The sequence below is a fragment of the Ictidomys tridecemlineatus genome, chromosome 6, assembly GCF_052094955.1.
Source record: "Ictidomys tridecemlineatus isolate mIctTri1 chromosome 6, mIctTri1.hap1, whole genome shotgun sequence".
NCBI classification, from domain to species: domain Eukaryota; kingdom Metazoa; phylum Chordata; class Mammalia; order Rodentia; family Sciuridae; genus Ictidomys; species Ictidomys tridecemlineatus.
This window is the reverse complement of record NC_135482.1, coordinates 162,139,098-162,159,226: the sequence shown is the minus strand read 5'-3', so window position 1 is coordinate 162,159,226 and position 20,129 is coordinate 162,139,098. Positions and strand designations below refer to the sequence as shown.

General features: G+C 38.4%; 1 protein-coding gene across 21 annotated transcripts in view; it reads left to right on the top strand.

The window, feature by feature from the left end:
- Nucleotides 1-20,129, top strand: part of Rcbtb2 (RCC1 and BTB domain containing protein 2) — a 39,064-nt gene that overhangs the window by 842 nt on the left and 18,093 nt on the right. For 3 of the 21 annotated variants that reach the window (XM_021729749.3, XM_005330197.5, XM_021729751.3), the window contains exons 2-10: nt 7,115-7,217; nt 9,796-9,893; nt 10,348-10,412; nt 12,083-12,238; nt 12,603-12,753; nt 15,229-15,395; nt 16,186-16,344; nt 16,474-16,581; nt 17,699-17,841. In XM_021729749.3, coding sequence (XP_021585424.1) covers nt 10,371-10,412; nt 12,083-12,238; nt 12,603-12,753; nt 15,229-15,395; nt 16,186-16,344; nt 16,474-16,581; nt 17,699-17,841 — 926 coding nt within the window. In that variant the 5' untranslated portion in view covers nt 7,115-7,217; nt 9,796-9,893; nt 10,348-10,370. Of the gene's footprint in view, nt 1-6,124; nt 6,167-7,114; nt 7,236-9,795; nt 9,894-10,347; nt 10,413-12,082; nt 12,239-12,602; nt 12,754-15,228; nt 15,396-16,185; nt 16,345-16,473; nt 16,582-17,698; nt 17,842-20,129 lie in introns of all 21 variants that reach the window. The other 18 variants (XM_078016011.1, XM_021729753.3, XM_078016010.1 and 15 more) reach the window with 11 other exon arrangements.

Below are 20,129 nucleotides of genomic sequence, written 5' to 3'. Positions count from 1 at the left end.
CACGCGTCAATTCCCCAGTCTAGGGTCGCGTTTGGCGTCGCCCCATGACAGTCACCTGCTAGGAAGCTACTCCCTTCTAAGTTTACGTGTCCAAGTGGACTTCGAGCTGATACCCAGGCCTTGGGAGGCTCCTGCCTTAGCGTCCCGCCTTCCGTCTACTCTCTCGGCTCAGCTTAGGCTGCCGTTGTTTTCATTTCTGTCGCCTCGACCCGTGACTCCCGTCCCCAAAGCCTGACCCCCTGGCACCCCGGCTGGAACCGGTCGCAGACTCTGTGATAGTTTATACTGTGGACATTTGGTCCTGATGTGGAGGGATATTGTGAAAAGTTTCCTTTGCTAGGCGAACTGTTTTGCAACTGCTGTGCTGGGATGGGGATATGTCACTGCACACCTTGAGCTTGAAGGTACTGCTCTTCTCAGCCCCGGAAGTTGAGATTTTCAGAAGTTGAAAACTTTCCAAGTGTTCTGCCCTGGCCGAGAAAGAAATTCCTGCCTTGAGCTGGAAGGCGAGTTCAGAGTGGATTTTTTTGCTTCCGTTCTTTGCAAAATTACAGAAAAATGTTATAACAGAGCCCAAGGCTGTAACAAAATGCATGTATTGCAGCTGCTTTGTACTGTGCCTGGCTGAATAAAAGTGGTTGAGTTTACACATGGTGCTTTGGGACCATGCTCTTTCTACTAGACTCCGAAGTGACTGTCACATTAAACAATGTGTTTTGAGGCTTTGAGGAATCTGGCTTTGCACTTTTGTAATACTGAGTTCCTGTTTTACACCTTACCAGCTGTGGTACTTGATTAATCAGTTTCGTGATGCCTGGGGCTACTGTGAAGTGTTTTTAACAATGTCATTACTGTGTGCTTCACAATCTTATGTAATGTGCTGGACAGACTTTTGGGAGCTGGAATAGAAAAGCCACTTAGGCTCTGAGAATCTGAGTACTCCCAGTGAAGTGTAATCCCTTTATTTCCTTTGTGTTTGTACATACATGTTGTTAAGTAGTAGGTAAGGCAACAAGAATGAGACATTATGGAACACCCCACACCCACCAGACCAGGCCTATTGTTCTTGTCACACCAGGTCTTGTGCTTTTGCTATTTCCTCCATGCTCAAGGCTCACTTTACTACTCCACCCAAATCATCCTGGCACCAGACTTTATTCAGTGCTTGAAACAGTCGTGATCAGTTCAGAGAGGTGGCTGCCTCATTTAAAGTAGCCACTGCTCTGGCTCTCCAACATCTTATTCTGTAGCCCCGAATCACTATCTGATTTTTATATACTTCTTTGGTTATGTTCAGTCTTCACCATAATTAGAGCACAGAAGGTATTTATGTTAACTCTATAAATGCAACTGAAATCTAACTCCTGATTTTGTACTGAAGGTGAATTCGATCAGCAAACATTTTGTATCAGGTGCTCTCCTAGGTGCTTGGGAGTTATCAGTAAACAAAAGATCCCTTGTTACTGGAGCCTACATTCTAGTGAAAAATGATGAACAACCTACATTTAGTTATTATTTCAGAAAATTCTAGAATGAATGAATGAAAAATGGAGAAGAGAAGAGAAATGTGATTGGGAGTTCAGATAAGGCATGCAGTTAATTTATTTATCCATCAGTTCTGGGGATTGAACCCAGGGACCCTCTACTACTGAGTTGCATCCCCAGCCCTTTTGATTTTGAAACAGTGTCTTCCTAAATTGCCCAAGAACTCATGACCCTCCTGCCTCATCCTCTCAAATAGTTGGGATTCCAGGTGTGCACTGCCACGCCTGGCTGTGGGTTACAATTTTAAATAGCATGGTGATAGTTAGTCTAAAGGATAATTTGAAGGTGGTGCTCAAGATGGAGAACTGAGGTTTAGAATTAAATATATTTCTGGGAGAACATATTCATTACCTTGCTCTAATATGTCTTTCATGGGGGCCTGCAATATGACCACTGTGACAGATGGTACCATCCTTTATAGGTTAAAAATCATTTTCTCTAAATAGAGTTCAAATTATTCAGAATTTTGCAGTTTAACTCAGCACATCAAATGAAAATGCTGGATTCTTACATGGAAGAGACTCACCAACCACTATAGATGTGCTGAGAAAAATTATACAGTCTGCTGTTCATATTCTTACATTCCATATCCAGTTATTAAACCAACCTCAAATTGAAAATATTTTTAAAATATTGAGAGTGTTGAACATGCAGACTTTTCCTCTTATCATTATTCCCTAAAAATAGAGGATGTGAACTATTTAATGACATTCACATTATATTAGGTATTGTAATTTAGAGGCGATTTAAAGTATAAGGATGAAAATAGGTTATCAGCAAATGATACACTATTTTATATAAGGGACTTGAGCATTCACTGACTTTCTTATTCATGGGGTGGAGGGGTCTTGTGGACACCAAGAGACATCTGTGTTTTCTTCATCATTTACTCTGCTTTGCAGTTCCTTCTTAATGTCCTTATGATGTAAGTCATGTGGATGGCTAGTGAAGCTTTCTTCTAAGAGTGATCATTACTTTTCTTTATTTGAAACTGTGCTGGAGAGGAGCTTAAAGCATCTGGTATGATATCATACTGAGATAATAAAAGATATCTCTTAGAAATATTTGAATGAACCTAATCAACTTTTAAATATAATTAAAAGAGGCTGACAGGAATGATTCTAGAAAGTAAAGTGTGGTTCCCTGAAGCCCTTTGCTTAAGTAGAGTTGGTTCAAAAATTGAAAAACTGTTTATCTAGAAGTTTAAATGTAGGGAACCCATTGAATTTATTCATGCCCTTAGGAAATTGTCATCTTCAATTTCAATTTTATCAGTAGATAAAGTGAAATTTAAATGCCCCCAAGATACTGTTGCTTTTGAAGTTTATTTGGAGTTATTATAAGTTAAATTGTCCAGGAACGGGAGGCTGGGAACAGAAGTATTGGGGTTGCAGAGTGACAGTAAGGATCCTGTTCAAGGCTGAAAATGGGAGTATCCACTTCAAAGGAAATGACAGCTTGCCTCCCTGTGAGAGATATTCTTAAATGACCATCAGTGGAAGGCTAGTATGATCCTTAATCTGTAAGGAACATGTGTCTCTCGTAAACATGGTGACCCTGTCCTAGCACCACGAGGAACCCCAGGAAATTTAACCAAAATAGTTTTTTATTGCCAGCTGGGTTTACAAGAGCTGGCTACATCAATAACTAAGAAAACTTTCAAGGAAGCATGCAACACACAAATACTTTTGCTTACAGGATTCAGGGATAGCTCTCAACCTTAAGGGTCCATTGGAAAGAGAGAGACAGCATGTCTGAAACCCTATTTATTGAAGGGAAGACACTAGAAAGTTCCACCCAAATGAGTCAAAGGATTGGGTTTCAGGGGGGTGTAGCTCAGTCCTATTGGGTGATGCCCATTCCCAGAGCTTCACTACCCTGCCCAGCAGAGGTGAGGTCTACCTACATTCCAGCACACAGAAGCCAGTTCCACAACCCCATCGCTCAAGGCTAAGGGTATGTGCTCAGCTCCTACATGCCCAGCTCCTGTTCATGGTGCTCCCCGACAGTTTTTTTCAGCATTAATCAGACTTTGGAGTGTGTTTCTAAGTCTTCTGTCTTGTCATCCATCCTGTGTATACTTCCCAATGGAAGACTTTTTGAGCTGACAAGTACTAATGAGTGATAGTATGTGACTCAAACATGACTTATGACCACTGTAAGAGTCTGTGTCATACAAAATGTCTGTTAAACTGAACAAAAGGAATGCTAAATGGAAAGGAGCCAAAGTCAAGAAGGCCTGCCATGTTGGAGGAATTATGTGTCATGGGGGCCAAGATCTTTAACAATTAGAATTCTATTAGTAGATATGTTTAAATCTATTGAAAAAGTGGATTCGATCTACAAGGAACTAAATTTTAAATGAATTTTAAAATGTCTCTTAAGTACCAACTCATATAATATTTGTATAGTTCATCTTATTTTTTCATATTTGAAAGTGACACTTGCTATGTGGCTGAAAAGGCCAATGTTGACAAGCTCAGTAATCTCTTCAAACTCAGTTCACCTTTGCTTTGTACCTCTGCCCCAACACTCTTGGTGAAATTTGAAAACCTTTGGACAAACATGCAATTAAAATAGCAACTGTGTTTCTGTGTTCTACAAGTCAGTTTGCTGGTTTTCATAAACCCGTACGTGGCAATACCATTTCCTTTGAGGTTGTGCTCTAGTTTTCATTGTGCTTTTACATTTTTTTTAGCTTTATTCATCCTTTTTATACTTATTTATTTTAATTAGCTGCTGTTGGTATCTTACTATTATTTGTTGATTTCCAACACCTCATTCAGGAGGAACTAAATTATTGCCAATACTTTTTTGTTTTTTAAAAGCACGTGACAGTGGGGATCATGTTTCATATATATATATATATATATATATATATATATATATAATTTTTTTAACCTATTTATATTACCTATAACTTCAGAATGACACTAAAAAAGCTGTTGTCAGTAGTGACTCAGCAAAGCGTATACCTGGGAACTGTCATTGTCTCATTGACTTTTACATGATCTGCAGCTCATTAACACACTGATGCTGCAAACTATGTGCTGATGTCCTAAAAGATATTTGGTTTTGTTTACTTTTCTTTTACTTTGATTAGATAAGCATCATTTAATGTGTTGACTTTGTTGAAGGCATTGAATTCTATATTGCAAGGAAATATTTTTATGTTTTATGTTGCTTAAATGTGATCTTCAGAGTTGACCTCAAGTTGAATTTAAAAATAACTAACACTAGATTTCTCTGCAGAAAATTTTTAAATTTTTCCCACTGAGAACACTTCTAAAGTACAGCTGCCAGCATTTAGAAGCCCCCAATTAACTGCCAAGTACTGGCTCTTAAGGCCCATTGTTGGGTGCATTAATGTGGACTCAGGCACCCGAGAGTTACAAATTCCTTTGCACTACATTATTGGTTTTCTGTTTTACATATTTGCTTTGCACTCATTGTCTGCTTCAGGCAATAAACCAATATTTGTTGAATGAACCAGGCAAATGAATGTTATGTCCTATAATCAGCTTAATTCATTACTTATGTCAGAGGCACTACCAAGTAATATGGCACATTGTGTGGTAGACACACTGATTTCTATTGATTACTTTGCCAAGAATAATATGTACAGACTGCCTATCATATGCTTTGTACAGAGAAATGGTTATTTGATTTGTTCTCTGTATTTGGAATGGATATATTTTCACATTTTCAAATGACTGTCTTCTTGTCTGCTTCAACTGTGTAGTTACTAAGAGTGCAGAAAAAAACTTTCTGAATACAATATGTCCAAATAAGGAGTTAATCTTTCCCAATCAGGGGTGATTTGGAAATAAAGTGTTGAACTATTTAAGTTTAGGAAAACATTTGAAATAAAAAATAGATTACCTTACTTTGATATGTATTTGGTCTTGAAAAATTAACTCTTCCAAAAACTCAAAACACTGACTCCTGAGTGTCCAGTTTGGATCCTCAAAAGACAGAGATCAGTGGCTGGAGGAGGTCCTTATCTTACCATTTTTCTGTCCATATTGCAAGACAGTATCAGTACAGTATGAGTCTGTATCATTTTTTTATTACATTAAATAAAATGAGGAAATGTATAAGAAACCATTCTGCAAAATACATCGTTTCCTATTTATTTATTAATTTGCACCAGGAATTGAACCCAGGGGCATTTAACCACTGAGCCACATCACCTGCTCCTTTTTTAAATTTTATTTTGAGGCAAGGTCTTGCTCCATTGCTCAGGGCCACACCAATTTGCTGAGGCTGGCTTTGAACTTGGCATCCTCATACCTCCCAAGTTTTTGGGATTATAGGTATGTGCCATTTAGCTCTTTTTCTTTTAAATTGGAACAGAATAGGATAAAATAGAATAGTGGAGGGTAGAGTAGGAATAGACAAAATGAAAAAAGAAAATATCACCAACTATCTCATGTAGGAAGTGTAAGAGAATTATTTTGTGAAATTTTTGTTTGAGTTACATATATGTGTCAAAAAAGATTGAAAGATGTTGTGGTTGTCCAGACATTGTGGAGTTATTCTCTAAAGTGATTGTATCAATTTACATCTCTTTTGGCAGGATATGAGAATGCCTTTCAATCTGTATCCTCACCAATTCTAGGTATTGTCCCTCTTTAAATTTTACAGATCTGATGGATAAGATCAATTTTATTATGGTTGCATTTCCATGATAAATTCAGTGGTGAATTTTAATATCTTTTAATGTGTGCATTAATTCTGTGAATAGGCTGTATCCTTTGCCTGTTTCCTAATTGTGTTGTTTTATTTATTTGTAGACATTCTTTGTATATTTTAGATACTAATCCTTTGCCAGTTGTCAGTTTTATATGTTGCAAGTATCTTCTCCTGTAGTATCATAGTTTTTCTCTTTGCTCAACATTACTGGTCTTTCTTTGTGGTTTATGCTTTCATGTCTTATTTAAGAGAATTTTCCCTGTCCTGAAGTCATAAAGATATTTTTTATACTTCTAAAAGTTTGAAAGCTTTTTATTTATTTATTTTTTTAAGTATTCCATATGAGTATTCCATAAGTACTGGAGATCAAACCCAGAGCCTTGGGTATGATAGGCAAGCACTTAACACTGGCCCCTTGAAGGTTTCCTTTTCTGTCTCATTCTAACTGAAAACACCTTTTCCATGTCTGTCTCAAATTTAATGGAATAAAAATTAAAAAGAGAAGAGAGGAAGACTGAGGATGTGACTCAGCGGTAGAGTGCTTACCTAGTATGCCCAAGTACTTTGATCTCCAGTACTCATTTTTCTATGTTGAAATGCTGCAGTTTAAATTTTTTTTTAGTAAGTGTTTTTACATATGGGTCAGTGTCCAAATTGTTGAAATCTTGTCTCAAACTTACCAAATAAAATATATATCCCAGTTATATATTATAATCTTAATATTTTTATAATTGAACATCTCTACTGCTGATTTTTTCATAGGAGTTCATCCAATTAAAAATATTTTTCCAAGATAAATAATGGATTTTTAAATTTGCAAGATAGTATATTTTTTTTTCTCTAATAGAATTTATTTATGTATTTGTATTTTCAGTTATATTAACCTTGTTTTAGAAGCCAACATACAAGGACAACTTTATAAGGCAACAGGATTAAAGATGACCGAATACTGGGCTCCAGAAATTTAAAACAACCAGGTACAAATGCATTTAGAGGTAATGTTCTTAGATAGTTGGATATATATATTTGGATTGTACACAGGAAAAACTTAAAATATACCTACAGCACAGTAGGGGATCTAAGAGTAAGGACTTTGGAACCAGTCCTGGGTCTAATACTAGTTCTGATTCTGAGTGACTGGTGACTGTTGGTCAAATTATTGAAACATTTTTATTGTTTATTTAGGTATTATACAGATTAAATGAAATAGTGTCAGGAATAGGATAACTGTTTTTTAACTATTAATATCATACTATTGTTATTTAGAATACATGTTTAGCTCATCATGAATGTGGTTTTCTGTAGGTATATTGTGGATTTTTAAGATGTATGTTGAGATACTACTACAATATTGATGATAATAGCCTGGTGAAATCATGTGGATCTCAGGATAACTAAAATCTCCACATATTTTCCAAAAACTATATCCCTCAAATAGCACAAACTGGGAAAATTAGGTTTTTTTTTTTTTAAATCAAGTATGTATCATGAAAAACAAAAACAAAAAACAAGCCAACCATTTTCTACAGAGCCAGGGAATTCAACAACAACAAAATTTTATTGTAGCAGATGATAGTAATTAATCTTAAATCATTTCTAAATATTGAAGGACTCTCTGACCATCAAACATAAAATTATGTTAATCTTATATTTAGTAGTAATTGAGTCTTATGGATGTCATTTCTTGGAAGGTGGCGATTTCCACATGCCATCCATGTAATTATGCCTGAACCTGATCAGCCAATAAACAGAATGGCCTGTTTTCCAACCTTTCCTATTTAAAGAGTTTATTATGCTTAAAATTGACCAAGGATACTGAAAAGAGCCATTTATTTTCCAACTTAAAAACCCAGGATACTGTTCCCTGATCTTAGCACGTTTCCCTTCCATTGGAACAAAGGTGCCTGAAGTTCAGAGTGAGGTGAAGTCCTCTTTTTCCTTCTCCCCATTATATCCTTTCCTTTCCCTTCCTTCATTCTTTCCTCACTTTCCCCTTTCCCTCTCCCCCCTCCTTCCCACCTTCCGCCCATTGTATAACTTTTGGATTCTTTCCCTCTATTCTTCTCTTTTATTACCCCTTCCCCCATTTTGTGGCACTGAAGATTGGACCCAGTACTTGGGCGTGCTAGGTAAGCACTCTACCACTGAGTCACATCCTTGGTCTTCCTCTCTTCTCTTTTTATTTTTTATTCCATTAAATTTGAGACAGTCATGGAAAAGGTGTTTTCAGTTAGGATGAGACAGAAAAGGAAACCTTCAAGGGGCTGGGGTGGGGCCCAGTGATAAGTGCTTGCCTATCATACCCAAGGCTCTGGGTTTGATTTCCAGTACTAGGAAGGAAGGAAGGAAGGAAGGAAGGAAGGAAGGAAGGAAGGAAGGGAGGGAGGGAGGGAGGGAGGGAGGAAGGAAGAACAACCAACCAACCAACCATACAACCCTCGGTTGGCAGGTTCCAGAACACAAGAGCTTTATTCCAAGAATGCTTCCAACATATACCTCGTATTCACTCTGAGCCATAGTGCTGTAGTGGTTATAGCCACAAAGGAATCATGGTCCCCTTTTAAGAAGTTTGCAAATTAATGGAGAAGATAAATCATATAAGAACAACTGTGACATGAGGCAGAATATGAAAGGTGCCATTAAGAAGTTTTAAAAAAAATCCTATGGAAATACATAGGGGAAGGTGTCTCTGCCTATTTGAATAATTGGGAAGCACACCGATATGTTAAGTTCAGTGGTGGTCATACTGGGTTTTAGAGAAAATTAGGATAAAACACATCTGCCAAAATGGCATAGATGATGTGTAGTATTAAATATGGCAAAATATCTTTTCATATTGTCAACTAGATCAAGTTTTATAGATTTACAAGTGAGAAACTTCTAAGTGATCCTGTTTAGAAACAAGCATGTCTTTTTAAGTTTGCTTTCTAAATGTGAGAGATAATGATTTATTCCTAATTGCCATAGTTTTGAATTATAATTATTCTGTATATATTTTTATTCCTCATATTCTGAGAGACTATTTACAGCTGAGGAAAAAAGATTACTAAGATTCTCAAGGGTATGTAAAACATTGGTAAAGAAAACTATTAAAGAATTGGCCTCATTTGTTTTTTATCTTTAAGTTTCAAAATCTACTGTAGCAAATACCAGATAAAATCTTCTGATATTAGTACCTGATGGATTGCATATAATAGCACCCAACTTAATAAATTAGAAACAAATCAACATTGTTAAATACAGTTTTATTAAATTGCTTTTGGGGGGGACAATATTTTGCTTATATTAATTTTTAGTGGTGAGGTAATGAACCGTGAGCCATGGCGCAGACATGCTGGTATCTTTCCGTAGGACTGCCCCTGCTGTCACTTCTGCATGGTAGTGAGAAGTCATTGTGCAGATGGTTGTGAAGGCAAGACCATTTAATGCTGCTGTTATACACTTGCTGGCTCTCATTTCAGATTTTTTTTTTTTGTTAAAACAAAGGAAAACAAAGTCATATTCATTCATTCACCCTTTCATCCATTTCATTCATTTCTCCATTTTTTTTTCCAGCTTAGCAAACTCCATATTCTTCAGTGGAGCTGAGAATTGATAAGTCTGCTCTTCACAGTGATTTGGAACTTTCCAATCCCAGAGAAAGGTTGACCAAGGTCTAAAATTTATTTTTCCTTACCTGTAGATGTCAACTCTTAAATGAAATTTTTCTACTCATTTTCTTAGAGACATAAGGATCTCTGTTTTATCCTGGGATTACTTTTCTAGAACTCAGCAGAATGATTCCCATGAGAATTCCAGTTAAAATACCCTGTGGGTTTTCTTGGCGGTTAACTTCCACAGCCAGAGCTTAATTTCCTTCATCATATTTGAGCTCAGCTTATTTTCTCTGATAATTAAAAGTAATTTTTTTTTTTTTTGAGACGAGGTCTTGCTGTGTTGCCCAGGTTGGTCTTAAACTCCTGAGCTCAAGCAGTCCTCCTGCCTTGGCCTCCCAAATGCTAGAACTACAGGGGTCGAAACCATCCCTGATTAGAACTAAAGTGATTTTAACCTGCCTTACTTAATCTGACATATGGATCCTGATTTTACCACATACTTTTTCCTCAGGGACTACACAGAATTGAGTCCATATGGAAGAAGAACTTCCTCTTTTCTATGGAGAAAGTGGCAAGGTTAGAAAAAAATCATGCCCTTGGAGCATGTGTATTCTGTTGCATGAAACATACTTCATCAAGTTGGTCAATGATAGGAAGATCAGTGAGATGGTATCCATCTTTAAGGTGCTCACTGTATGATGACTGAGATGTCAACAGATAGTTATTATGGGGTGTAGAATGCTGAAGGGGCCAGCAGGGAACTGATGACTGTCTGAAGGATGGAGAAAAGGGCTCCTAGGGACAGGTGATCTTTGACCTGGATGAGGAGGAGCTCAGGCCTCCTGTCACAGATGACATTATCCTGCAAAAGGTTCTGAGATAAACAATGTTTAGTCCTTTCTCAAAGAGATTTAAAAAATATTATAAAATATGTAATCTTAGAAGAAGGAATGAGAGCCTGGTAGTGTTTGTCTTTAAAATGGCATCTCTAGAATTAGGTCCAGGTTTGGCTCAGGCACCCTCCTGATTTCCTGTACCACTGCCGGAGGCGATAATTTATTCCAGGCCAGCTTTCTTTTACTGTTTGGTTCACATCAGTTTCCCCTCCCCCACCTGTAGCTGGCATCTGAGAGATATGAACCACTTTTGCATCCATTTAAGATTTTAATATTAGCTTAAGGAAAACATAATGAAGAAAATATATCTGTTGTATAAATTAGAAACCAAGATAGATCTTACGAGTCCTTTGAATGTATACCCGTGGAGCCATGCTTCTGCACCTCTGTGAGGAATCAAGTGGGTGACGACATGCCCAACCTGTCACTTTGATTCTATCTTCATAGGCTGTATTTTAAATTGAATTGTGATAACTTTGACAGTTGTCTGTAATTAAGTGAAGTATCATTAGTGTCTCCATAAAATGGAGAAATTCGGACACAGAGGTACACCTACAGGCCAGTCAACGTGAACAGACAAGGGGAGAAGACAGCCATCTGTAAGCCAAGAATCCAGGCCTGGAATGGATCCTTCCTGCATTTTCAGGAGGCAGCAAACTAGCTGACACCTGGATTTTGAAGTTTTAGTTTTCAGAACTGTCAGATGATAAATTTCCATTGTTTAAGCCACCTGGTTTGCCATACTTTTTACAGCTGTTCTAGAAAACTCATACAATGTTTTTGGGGTATTTGTTCTTAATAGTCCCAGACCCAAGTGGACAGTGAGGAAAGCCAGCTTCTCAAACTGAAGTTCAGGTAAAGCTTGCCCAGGGAACAAGACATTTGGACCACTTCCCTGTTGTCACCTTCAGCATTGTTCTTTTCCATGGCTTTGCTTTGCTAAGATTTAGGCAGCAGATGAAATGGCAGTCCTCGCTCCCTCCCTCCTCCCTTCCCTCCTCCCTCTGTCTTTTCTTGCTTTTACAACCAGCCTAGTTTCCACAGCTGCATTGAAGACCTAGCCGATATTTAAAGTACTCAGCTCCCCAGAGTTCAGCTTGGATGATTCCTGTGTCCTCAAAGAAAATTAATAGGTGAGATCTGATGCCACCCGGGCCTCTGGCGCCTGCTTGCCGTGAGAGCAGTACTGAAGCCCTTGGGCTTGAAGCAATTCCTGCTGCTGTGAGAGGCCTCTCAGAAATAGACAGGACTTGCTCCTCCTTAAACTGGTTTTAACTCTCTTCTGCAGAATGGGGCAAAGAAATTTTATTAATAGTCTTAATATATACACTTTTTTTTTTTCCTTTTCAGCCAGTACGGGCTACTCTGTCATCTTTGAAGATGTTAGATGTGGGAAAGTGGCCAATTTTTTCCCTTTGTTCCGAGGAAGAACTGCAGTTAATTCGTCAGGCTTGTGTCTTTGGCAGTGCTGGCAATGAAGTTTTATATACTACAGTAAATGATGAGGTAATTCTCAAGAAAAAAAATTACCCACCCGTGTTTTTAGTAATGGATTTGTTAAATCAAAGATCTCAGAGGAGCTAAGGAATCAAAGTTAAAAACAGCACAGAAAGTCAAACTATATTTATTCTCTAAAAAGCAGTTTGCGGGGCTGGGATTGTGGCTCAGCAGTAGAGTGCTCGCCTAGCATGGGCGGGACCCAGGTTCGATCCTCAGCACCACATAAAAATAAAGGCATTGTGTTGTATCCATCTACACCTAAAAAAAAAAAAATTTTTTTTAAAAAAAGCAGTTTGCTTTCAGAATACTGTGAAACTTATTGGCTCATGAAAAATAGAGCTGTTTGAACCAACAGTTGTTTTTCCCACAGATCTTTGTGCTTGGCACGAACTGCAGTGGCTGTCTGGGGTTAGGTGATGTCCAGAGCACCATTGAACCTCGAAGACTGGATTCTTTAAGTGGCAAAAAGATAGCCTGTCTCAGCTATGGAAGTGGTCCACACATTGTCCTGGCAACAACAGGTAACAGATATTCAGTGGAGAGTTTTAGCCATTGCTCTATTTGTTGAGAAACAAATCGAGTCCCGCTCCTGAAATCTAGAACGTATTTTCTAGATGGGGCGAGCATTGCTGGCACTGTCCTATGAACTTGACCATGAGCTGGACAACACGAAATGGGAATGTATCCGAGTATCAGTGTAAGATGATCCAGCAGATAGAATCTAGCATTTACTGGCATGTAAGATGAGTGAACGACAACACATTAGGCCCAGTGAACCCCTTCTGTTTAGAGGTGTGACCACTGTAGGAGGTGCTGCACTCCCTGTGGACCTTGGGAAATCCACATTTTGAGCTTTCAATTCCTGATCTATGAATTGAGAGACTAACCCTTGACTCCAGCATCCCCTGTAATGCTTCATTCTGTGCTGCTTTTACACTGAATAGTGATGGAAGGTTTTAGTTGGCATTAGTAATCCAAGGAATTGAACATGCTCATGGCCAGCTCATGGATTCTAAATGAGATATTGTAATTAAGTGACACAGTGGAGTTTTCTTTAAGTTTAGTATTCGTTTTATTTGTATTTTTTTAAACTGAAAATAAATTTCATAAATATTCATTTACATGTTTATTTCACATTAAAAATTATGTTTTAGGGATTTTTTTTTTTTGGTTTGCAGTACTAGGTTAGATTATTCAGACTGCCTCTTCACTGAAAACTACCCAATTCTAGATAATATATTTTCTTTTTAAAAATAACTTTATAAAGCACTGACAAGGCAGAAAGGAATTATCAGACTAGATTTAATAGAAAGTGTTAACTAAGAGATTAGAAGAGAACTTGAAGCCATTTTTCTCTCAAGGCTTCTGCCACTCCATTGCCACTGACCTGTGGTTTGGCAGTACTCAGAAGGGAAGGGACTTTCATCAAGGTCCTGCCTCACAGGAGCATGATAGAATACCGCCCAGGCAGGCTGGGACCACAAAAGGTGCCGGCTCAGGAAAGGACTGACCACTTCCTGAGGCCTGAACAGAATTATTTGCCCTGAGCAAAACAGGCAGGAAAAAAGAGCAATGAAATAAACCCTCACCCTGCGACCGTGGACCCCTGTGGATGTTTAACTCACATTAGACTAGATGGTTCAAGAAATCTCACACTGAATTTATTAGAGGTCCTGGACTGGTAGAAGTTAACGCCGACCACCTCTAGAGGAAGGACCTTCATCTGCGGCCTGAGGCGACCACAACCTTAAGGTCAATGGCAATGAGCAGCACACGGTCTAAGAGAGCCAGGCACACAGGAAACAAGGCACCAGGATGCTTTACAACTAGTTTAAAGATCTTGATTGGCTTTTCTTTCCAATTTTAGAATCAGGCAATAATTCTTTCCATAAATTAGCATGTGTGTCCTGGTGAGCTGAGCAGAGGAGGTTGTTTAAGAAAAGGGCTGAAGAAAACAGAAACAAAGAACAGACTGATCATTTCAATGAGTATACACCATATGATTCCATTTATGTAAAATTTAAAAATAGGGAGTCAGGTGCAGCAGCACCCACCTGTAATCTCAGCTACTCAAGAGGCTGAGGCAGGAAGATTGCAAGCTGGACACCCGCCTGGGCAACTTAGCAAGGCCCTGTCTCAAGATCAGATTTAAAGAATAGGGACTGGGGGTGTAACTCAGTGGGACAGCAGCCCTGGGTTAAATCCCCAGTAAAATAAATAAAGTCAAAAAACATAAAAAAATAAATTCTTTTATGCAAGAGGCATATATGAGGGGTCTTTAGGGGTAATCATAATTTATATTTTTGACATGAGTAGTCCTATATGGATGTGTGCTTTATAATTATTCATAAAACTGTAATATTTGTTTAATGAACTTTCCTGTGTATGTTGCACATAAATAAGGTAATATATTTTTTTAAAAACTAACTTAGTGATCATTTTATAGATAAGGAAACTAAGATCCAGAAAAGTTAAGTAGCTTTACAATCTTTTAACTTTCAATCTAATATTTTGTCCATTATTTTTAGAAAATTTTCTTTGCTGATTATTAAAACCCATCGTACAGCTATTATAACTGTGTGAATTTAAATATTATCTTTTTTTCTTTGAGGTAGAAGGCAGTTTATACTTTCCAAATAGATTCTTTTACAGAATGAATTTGGTAGACTAAGGAAATTGATTAGCTCTTTGCAGCTGAGTTTTTAGTTTTCATTTGTAGCAGTTGTGCAGTCTATAATTTCTTTTCTATTTTTTTTAAATAGAGAGTGAGAGAGAGGAGAGAGAGAGAGAGAGAGAGAGAATTTTTAATATTTATCTTTCAGTTCTCGGCGGACACAACATCTTTGTTGGTATGTGGTGCTGAGGATCGAACCCGGGTCGCACGCATACCAGGCCAGCGCACTACTGCTTGAGCCACATCCCCAGCCCATCAGTCTATAATTTCATATAATGAAGCAGATGTTTTAAGAGCTGGTTTTTGTCTTTTTTATTTGCAGAAGGAGAAGTCTTTACCTGGGGTCATAATGCTTACAGCCAGCTGGGCAACGGGACAACGAATCATGGCTTAGTGCCCTGTCATATCTCTACTAATTTGTCAAATAAACAAGTCATTGAAGTTGCCTGTGGGTCCTACCATTCTTTGGTCCTAACAGCTGATGGAGAGGTGAGAACATTCAGCATAAAAGCTCATTGATTTTAAATATATATATTTTAAATATATACATATAATATATATATAAAAAACATTCTATAGATCCCTTTAGCAGTCGTGGAAATGTGATGGTTTGATTAAAATAATTGCCCCCTTCAAATTCAGTCTTCTTCTTGGTAACAATTCTTAGTCGTGGTATTTATATTATGAAGTTTACCTGTATGTATTAAGGACTTCCATCACTGCAAAATTTATTTATTTTTTTATTTTGTGTGGGGCTGGGGTTTGAATCCAGCACTTTACACATGCTAGTCAAGCACTCCACCACTGAGTGCTATCCTCAGCCCTGCTGCAAAATTTAAAAGGATGTGTTTTTTTTTCTTCTATATAGTGAAGAGATTATTTATTTATTTATGTGGTGCTGGGGACTGAACCCAGGGCCTTGTGCATGCAAGGCAAGCCCTCTACCATCTGAGCTATATCCCCAGCCTGAGTTTATTTATTTTTTAAAAAATTCAGAAATGTCGAAAAATGTGGCTGAAGCAAAGTAGATATTTTTGTCTTATGTGACATTTGATCGTAATTATTACTGTTTAGGTAGATAACACCTATTATCTAACTGCATAAAATAATACATTGGGTAAGAATGGCTTTTCTAAGAATTTCTTTGCCTGTGCATGTGAGAATTTCTGGTTCTGAGGCTCTTTTGGAGAAACGGTGAGGTGCTGTAAGCATCTGTCAGCGTCCAGTTGAGACTCTATAAATTAACACGTTTCATTTGTCAACCTTTTCTTTCACATAGGTATTTGCCTGGGGTTATAATAACTCTGGGCAGGTAGGATCTGGGTCAACAGCAAATCAGCCAATCCCTCGAAGAGTCACGGGCTGTTTACAGAATAAAGTAGTCATGAACATAGCGTGTGGACAGATGTGCTCAATGGCAGTAGTGGACACTGGGGAGGTAGGAAGGTTATTTCACATTTTGTTTAAAAAGCTTTTTACACATCAGTGTGGTGAGCATGGCATGTTTCTCCTAACAGCAATGGGCTAGCATCTGTCTTCCGTGAGCTCTGTGTTTCTCATCTCCTAGGTCTACGTCTGGGGTTACAATGGGAACGGGCAGCTGGGACTTGGCAGCAGTGGCAACCAGCCAACCCCCTGCAGGGTGGCAGCTCTGCAAGGCATTCGTGTCCAGCGGGTACGTCCACTGTTGGTCTGAGTGTGCATGTTTTGATCTTTGGTGGCAAAGATACTGGTATATTAAAATGTAGTGTTCTTAGCAGAATGAAAAGATCAGCTCCTTGAATATTTTCACTGAAGTAAAAGGCTCTTTTTCCCCCGAATTAAGTTGTACCTGTCAGGAAATGTCTACTTCTAGGGTACTGTCATGCATAGCTTCTGGAATACAAGTTGTTACAGCTTTTCATGAAGAATCTTTGGCACGATGTTTCAGAGCCTTAGAAATCTTAAGATCTCTTGACTTAAAATTCTACCCCTGGGAAACTGTCCTAAGGAACCAAAGAAAAAAATCTATCGAATTAGTTAAGAAAAAGCAAAAAATTAAAAAAAGGACTAATAGAACAATAAGTTGATTAGAGAGGTTATTCCAAGTCTATATGATGGAAATGATGTTTACAAAGAATTCTAAAGGATAGGAGAAAGTCTATTTGTAACAGTAAGTGAAAAGAAACAAGATACAGAACTGCATATACAATGTCATCATTAAAAGTTATGATGCATATATCTGTCTCTATGTAAATAGGAGAAAAAAAGCAACCCTGATCTTAAGAGTACTTTTTCAGGGGCTGGAGCCGTACCTCAGTGTGGAGCACTTGCCTCTCACATGTGAGGTACTGGGTTCGATCCTCAGCACCACATCAACATAAATAAAGTGAAGGCATTGTGTACATCTACAACTAAAAAGAGTACTTTTTCATATTTATACTTTATTTTCTGCATTGAGTACATTTCCTCTAATAATCAGAAAAAGGAATAAAAGTATCTCTTTCTTACATTCAGCCCACACCCCTTGGTTTGTGTGAGCATGAAGAAAACCATGTGAAGGTCATAGTGAACTGGGCTCTGGCCTCTGCTGCCTGCCCACCCACTGGGAAGCCCATGCGAGTGTTGGGAGGGTAGAGTATTGGGAGGGTAGAGTATTGGGAGGGTGGAGTATTGGTTAGCTTAACGTCTCCCATATGGGCTGCCTGCCTTTTCCTTCGCTTTGTTTTTTGATTTTTAACCTAGTGGGTGGGAGTAGTGAGACATTTCCTTCTCTCTGTAGGTCTGAGAGGATTGTTTTGTTCCCCTTCCAGGTTGCCTGTGGCTATGCACACACGTTAGTATTAACAGATGAAGGTCAAGTGTATGCTTGGGGAGCAAATTCTTACGGCCAGTTGGGCACTGGCAATAAAAGTAACCAGTCCTACCCTACCCCTGTCGTTGTGGAAAAGGACAGGTAATGTGTGTGTTTTCAAAATAACCCTCTGGTCTCCCAAGATGGGACTTAGATGTGATTTAGAATTGTGTGCCATTTGCTACTACCATCACAATATTCTTTAAGCAGAGGAGCCACTCCCTTTTTAAAGTCAGCTTATGAACTGTTGGGAAGGTTGACTGTGTTAAATAGCCTATCTTCACTTAGCTGTATTTCATTTATACCTCCAGTAGCTACTCAGTGCGAGCTAGAATGACCAAACTTACAACAGCCGATCTCTCCCTCTCACACATACCTTTTCTCCCTTCTGTTACTTTTGGTTTTCATACTTGAAGGGAAGTTGATAACATTGGAAATCTGGTGTGGGGCAATGAGTGCCCTGAATGGGCTGTGAGGCCGCTCCTCAGCTGCTTATGAAATTTGCCAGTTCAAAACAAACTGGGGCAGTTCATCACTTTAACTCCCAAGCTAAAGCTATGGGAAGAGTAAAATGGTTTAAATATTAAGACTTCGTGTTGTGCACTTGTTTATAAGGTTGAGTTAAGTCATTTGTGTATCCAGAAGTAGTTTCCAAATTATCCTAACGTTTTGTAAGCCCTCTGAATTTCTCAGGTGTGGCCGTATCACTGGCTTTTTTTTTTTTGCTCTTTGATTCCTTTTAAATTTTTATTTGTTCTTTTTAGATATACATAACAGTGGAGGGCGTTCTGACATATTAAGCATACATGAAGTATAACTTATTCTAACTAGGATCCCATTCTTGTGGTCAAACATGATGTGGAGTTACACTGGTCATGTGTTCATGTACGAACATAGGAACGTTATGTCCAATTCCTTGTACTCTATCGTGTGCCCCCACCCCCCAATTGTGTGCTAGCATCCTCAAATCAGAGAGAACCGTCAGCCTTTGGTTTTGAAGGACTGGCTCATTTCACTTAGCATGGTAATCTCCAGTTCCGCCCATTTACCAGCCAATGGCAAATTTCATTCTTCTTTATGACTGAGTAATATTCCATTGTGTATAAATACCACATTTTCTTGACCCTAGTGTGAAGCAAAAACATTTCATTATCTTTTCCTTTAAACCAGGGTTGTAGTTATTATAGAAATTTTTACTTTTTAAAAAACTTTTGCACAATTTTATTATACTTGCTTTAAAAATAGATGTATGGATAAATAGATTAGTTGGCACTTATATGAAGTTCTCTTATATTTTTCTGTTGAAATACTTAACAAAAGTGACCAAATAGTGGTTTCTCAACACCTCACTTTTCATTTATGTATGTGAATTCAGTTGCTATTATTTACCCTAAGTTGAATAGGTTTTTAAAAACTGTTTTCACCAAAACTCTTAGAATAAGACCCTTGACCCATTAAAGCAACCCTGGTAGGAGCCAGTTACCCCACGTCATTTGCTTTATCTTGTAAAGGAGCCAGGAAGCTCTGAATAGCCACAAAAATGCCTCAGGACTGCCAATCCAGTCAATGGGGACATTTAGCACTTAGCCTAAACAACAAAGTGTAGTTTGAAACAAAAACCATATATTTATATGACTTTTACCACTTTTTCTTTTTTTGGTACGGGGGCTGGAACCCAGGGGCACTTTACCATGAGCTACATCCCCACCCCTTTTTAATATGATTTTTAAATTTTTGATAAGAGGCTGGCCTCAAAATTATGAGCGTCCTCAGTAGCGGGGATTATAGGCGTGCATGCCAGGCTGGTACTGTACCCCTCTTTATGGTATTTCCACATTTATCAAAAACTTAATCTACCTACCCCTGGGATCTATTGTCATTGTCTACCAGTGACTTGCTCATGTTGTACTGCTTGTGCAGAGTGATGGCCCAGGTCTTCTGACTGGTTCGTGCTGGGATAGATTATGGGGCATCAAGGTGGGAAAAAGAAAAGGAAGCAGAGAAGCAGGGAGTCGAAGTGGTGGGAGGCAGTTGCTTATCTGGACCTTGAGAGCTACTGTTGCCTTTCTGATGTTTAAAACTGCAATTATTTTTTGAATTGTATTTGTAAAAAAGGTAGAGCTAGATCTGTACTTGTGCATTTGCTGTTGTCTTCATAAACATTTTTGGCTTGTAAAAGTCACAGGGATATAAATGAGATATCCTTGTTTGTCAGTTTTCAAGGTTTGAACTTCAGGCAGTGGTTTCTGAGCCTGAACTGAGTCAGTGGGCCTCATGCCCATGTGCACATAGCAAGGGAGGAATTTCTAATTGCGCTGGATTTGTTCTCTACCTCTCCACGCTTTCAAGTGACTGAACTTCCTGGGCAGGTCAAGACTTCTTTCCCAAAA